This window comes from Osmerus mordax, chromosome 4, assembly GCF_038355195.1.
Source record: "Osmerus mordax isolate fOsmMor3 chromosome 4, fOsmMor3.pri, whole genome shotgun sequence".
In the NCBI taxonomy this organism is placed as follows: Eukaryota; Metazoa; Chordata; class Actinopteri; order Osmeriformes; family Osmeridae; genus Osmerus; species Osmerus mordax.
Window position 1 is genome coordinate 2048634 of NC_090053.1, and position 5139 is coordinate 2053772.

Below are 5139 nucleotides of genomic sequence, written 5' to 3' on the forward strand. Positions count from 1 at the left end.
CAAATGTGTAAATTTTATTTACACACCTAAGTGTTTTCACACTCCCTCAGTTCCCCTAACCCATCCCTTCGTCCGTAAGTGAACCAAAGCGTGCTGATAGAAAAAAGCTTTCAGAGGTTTGGGAATGTCAGATCTGGTACACTCCATCATCTCCACTTAGCCTTGAGCCTGGTCTTATGTAGGCCAGCACTGCAGGACTAACGGACTTGTTGACTGGAAGTAACATAATAGCCCTCATACTCAATACTAATAGAGGAGCTTTCAGAGTTTGCATTTCAGTGAGCCCTCTCCAGGGAGATAAATATCTTGATTTTGGGGGATCAATGTTAAAATATTGATAATAGTATGTATCGTTGTAGTGTGTAGTATTGTAATCCTGTATCGTTGTGTAGCAGATGGGGAATGAAGAGTCCATTTGATATTAAAACAACAGCAGCCATATTGATCACTGCACAAACTCCTCTGCTCCTCATGCTGAACACTCTCCTTTCTGTTTCTTTCATCCCTCTCTTTCCCTTCACTCTCTTCCTCTTTCTCTCTGTATTTTATCCACACACACCCCCCACCCCCACCCCCAACCGCCCCCCTCGCCCTGCCTAAGTAACAAGGACAGTAGAGGAGAACAGGACAGAGAGGACAACAGGACAGGAGAACAGGAGAACAGGAGAGGAGAACAGGAGAGAACAGGAGTGGAGAACAGGAGAGGAGAACAGGAGAACAGGAGAGGAGAAGAGAACAGGAGAGGAGAACAGGAGAACAGGAGAGGAGAACAGGAGAGCAGGAGAGGGCCGTTCTCTGCATATCTTCGGTTTCCCAGTTGGATCCTGGCAGCTCCCCTGGAGACGAGGTTGAGACAGTACAGATGAGCCCATTACTGCCTGAGCTTGCTGCTGTGTTAGCTTGCTATGCTGCTCCTTGTTTTCATACAGTATCGACCCTGGTCTCAGCCCACAAGGCAGTTAGGAGGTGCTAATTGCTGAACGATTAAGATGGAAGTGACCGCTTAACAGGGGGGGGAAACAACACAAACATTATTGGGCCGTCTTCTCCCTGTGGAGTTAGCGGTTGTTTCTGAAAGCGGATCTTCTCCCCTCAGATGAGAGCAGGGCGTAAACAGCTGTGAAACACAAGCTGAGGAGTCGTTTGGGGCCTCCATTGGATGCTTATGGGCGATGCCAGCTGTGCGAGTGTGTGGGTGTGTAGGAAGGAAAGGGGGGGGATCTGTATAGATTTCCTCTGCATGACTCACTCAGCGCCTGTAAAGTCACTGAGGAACACAGAGTTTCATCTGGAGGGGAAGGATCAGGAGATGAGCCGGTTTCATCTGGAGGATCAGGAGGTGAGCCGGTTTCATCTGGAGGATCAGGAGGTGAGCCGGTTTCATCTGGAGGATCAGGAGGTGAGCCGGTTTCATCTGGAGGATCAGGAGGTGAGCCGGTTTCATCTGGAGGATCAGGAGGTGAGCCGGTTTCATCTAGATGATCAGGAGGTGAGCCGGTTTCATCTTGATGATCAGGAGGTGAGACGGTTTCATCTTGATGATCAGGAGGTGAGCCTGTTTCATCTGGAGGACCAGGAGGTGAGCCTGTTTCATCTAGACGATCAGGAGGTGAGCCTGTTTTATCTTGAGGATCAGGAGGTGAGCCGGTTTCATCTGGAGGATCAGGAGGTGAGCCGGTTTCATCTGGATGACCAGGAGGTGAGCCGGTTTCATCTGGAGGATCAGGAGGTGAGCCGGTTTCATCTGGAGGATCAGGAGGTGAGCCGGTTTCATCTGGAGGATCAGGAGGTGAGCCGGTTTCATCTGGAGGATCAGGAGGTGAGCCGGTTTCATCTGGAGGATCAGGAGGTGAGCCGGTTTCATCTGGAGGATCAGGAGGTGAGCCGGTTTCATCTGGAGGATCAGGAGGTGAGCCGGTTTCATCTGGAGGATCAGGAGGTGAGCCGGTTTCATCTGGATGATCAGGAGGTGAGCCGGTTTCATCTGGAGGATCAGGAGGTGAGCCGGTTTCATCTGGAGGATCAGGAGGTGAGCTGGTTTCATCTGGAGGATCAGGAGGTGAGCTGGTTTCATCTGGAGGATCAGGAGGTGAGCCGGTTTTATCTTGAGGATCAGGAGGTGAGCCGGTTTCATCTGGAGGATCAGGAGGTGAGCCGGTTTCATCTGGAGGATCAGGAGGTGAGCTGGTTTCATCTGGATGACCAGGAGGTGAGCCGGTTTCATCTGGAGGATCAGGAGGTGAGCTGGTTTCATCTGGATGATCAGGAGGTGAGCTGGTTTCATCTGGAGGATCAGGAGGTGAGCCGGTTTCATCTGGAGGATCAGGAGGTGAGCTGGTTTCATCTGGAGGACCAGGAGGTGAGCCTGTTTCATCTAGACGATCAGGAGGTGAGCCTGTTTTATCTTGAGGATCAGGAGGTGAGCCGGTTTCATCTGGAGGATCAGGAGGTGAGCCGGTTTCATCTGGAGGATCAGGAGGTGAGCCGGTTTCATCTTGAGGATCAGGAGGTGAGCCTGTTTCATCTGGATGACCAGAAGGTGAGCCGGTTTCATCTGGAGGATCAGGAGGTGAGCCGGTTTCATCTGGAGGATCAGGAGGTGAGCCGGTTTCATCTGGAGGATCAGGAGGTGAGCTGGTTTCATCTGGAGGATCAGGAGGTGAGCCTGTTTCATCTGGAGGATCAGGAGGTGAGCCGGTTTCATCTGGAGGATCAGGAGGTGAGCCGGTTTCATCTGGAGGATCAGGAGGTGAGCCGGTTTCATCTGGAGGATCAGGAGGTGAGCTGGTTTCATCAGGAGGATCAGGAGGTGAGCTGGTTTCATCTGGAGGATCAGGAGGATCACCCCTCCTCCACACACACACACCCACACCAGTGGGAGGCTGCTTCAATATAGTTGGATGTTCTGAGACACATTAGTCATACCTGGGCTGGGCTGGGCTAGTCTGGGCTAGTTTAAGTCAGGCTGGTCTAAATTAGGCTGGACTAGGTCAGGCTGGGCTAGCTGGTGATGAGACAGGTTGAAGGTGGGGGTGAGGGTGGGGGGTGAGGGTGGTGGAGGCTGGGTGCAGGGTGTTTTAAAAGGAGTTAAGAGTGTAGACAACTCCATCGATAATTTAATCCCAGAAGAAGAAAAAAATCTTTACTGTACCTCTGAAATAGCTACCAGAACTGTGTTAATTAAAGCTTTTGATGTTGGAGGTTGCCTAGAGAAGGGGGGAGATGGGGGGAAGAGGGGGAGATGGCAGTGGTTGGTGCTCCAAGCTTCTCTCCTCTTCCCGGCAACTAAGAGGAGTCATGCTGAGGTGGTAGGTATGCCAGGAGACCCCCTGCCATGTCAAGGGATTTCGTTCATTTTTAATAGATCTATCAGAATCAACAGGTACATCGCAAAGAGAGAAAGACTAGCTCTGTTTAACTGGCAGAGGAATTTTCGATATATTTTGTATTAAAGAGACTTTGAAACCTCACTCTATCACACGCACACACACACACCCCGCCCCCCCACCCCACCTACACACATATATTTAGAGGGCTTCCCAGCACCTGATGCCTGTGGTGTGCTGGAAGGGCCTCCTGTAACAGCCTCCTGTGTGGATACAAGCTGAGCAAGGGAGGTGTGTGTGTGTGCGTGCAGATGAAGTATGGTGAGGTAGGGGCACTGTGTGTTGTCTCTATCACAGCTGGATAAACAGGTTAAAACTGTGTTCTGTGTTCCTCTTTGACTGAGACATAAATCACACGCCCAGACCAGGCAGAAAAGCGAGACAGAACAGTGGGGTGCGGGAGATGGAGTGATGGAGGGAAGGAGGAGGGAAGGAGAGATGGTGGAGGGGGAGATGGAGGAGGGTGAGATGGAAGGATGGAGAAGGGAAAGAGAGATGGAAAGGGAGGATGATATGGACCGGTTAGGGGATGGAGGAGGGAAGGAGAGATGGAGGACACACATCCTTTAATGGAGACAGTTTTCCAGTCAGTGAACATAAAGTTAGACACCCAAACACACGACCACGGTGACCGTCCCTCCCCTGGATAACCTAGAGACTGAGCCTGTGTTTACCTGAGAGAGACTGAGCCTGTGTTTACCTGAGAGAGACTGAGCCTGTGTTTACCTGAGAGAGACTGAGCCTGTGTTTACCTGAGAGAGACTGAGCCTGTGTTTACCTGAGAGAGACTGAGCCTGTGTTTACCTGAGAGACACTGAGCCTGTGTTTACCTGAGAGACACTGAGCCTGTGTTTACCTGAGAGAGACTGAGCCTGTGTTTACCTGAGAGACACTGAGCCTGTGTTTACCTGAGTCAGCCTTGAAGACTTGCAGGGATCTGGAGGCAAAAGCTTTCTTTCTCTCTTCCTCCCTCTTTCTCTTCCTTTATCTATTTCAATAATTTCCTGTCCATCTCTTTTTTCTCTCTCACTGTTCTTCAAATTCTCAGTTTTTATTCTCCTCTGAGGTAACAAAATAATGATTTGAAAAGAAAACCAACTAGAATTCCAGCCGTGTCCACGGTAACACTGAGAGATGGAGGAGGAGGTCAGGGGTTGGAGGTTGGGGAGGGAAACAGAGCGAGAGACAATGAGAGAGAGACAAAAAGAGACAGAGAGAGAGAGAGGGAGAGAAAGGGAGAGAAAAAGATTGTGGAGCATACGGGTGTGTGACTTCAGCATGCAGTGTGGATGTGTGGGTATAAGAAATCCGGACGTGAGCATGTGTGATGTGAGCGGGTGTGAGCTACGAGGGTGTGCTGTTGGCATTCTGATGAGGTTCTACAGGAGTGTTGGGCAGCACCAAGGTTAATCTAGATGTCAGACTGCTGACAGTTAAGCAGAATGCTCCGGGGTGACAGGCCATCTCAAGTCTTAATAGTGCAGTCAACGTTATCCCTAACCTCCCCCACCCGCCCTCCTCTCCTCCCCCACCCACCCACCCACCCTCCTCTCCTCCCCCACCCACCCACCCACCCCGCCCTCCTCTCCTCCCCCACCCACCCACCCTCCTCTCCTCCCCCACCCACCCACCCCACCACCCTCCTCTCCTCCCCCACCCGCCCTCCTCTCCTCCCCCACCCACCCTCCTCTCCTCCCCCACCCACCCACCCACCCGCCCTCCTCTCCTCCCCCACCGCCCTCCTCTCCTCCCC

At 51.8% G+C, this 5139-nt stretch overlaps 1 protein-coding gene across 1 annotated transcript; it reads left to right on the forward strand.

Moving 5' to 3' along the window:
* Positions 1-1240: 1240 nt before the first annotated feature.
* On the forward strand, positions 1241-2896 carry LOC136941607 (involucrin-like). The gene has a single exon (XM_067234144.1). It carries the CDS (start codon positions 1241-1243, stop codon positions 2894-2896), a length of 1656 nt encoding a protein of 551 aa, XP_067090245.1.
* The last annotated feature ends 2243 nt before the right edge of the window (positions 2897-5139 follow it).

What these genes read in the sequence shown, in the direction of transcription:
- LOC136941607 (XM_067234144.1), top strand. Translation starts at nt 1,241, where the DNA reads ATGACTCACTCAGCGCCTGTAAAGTCACTGAGGAACACAGAGTTTCAT.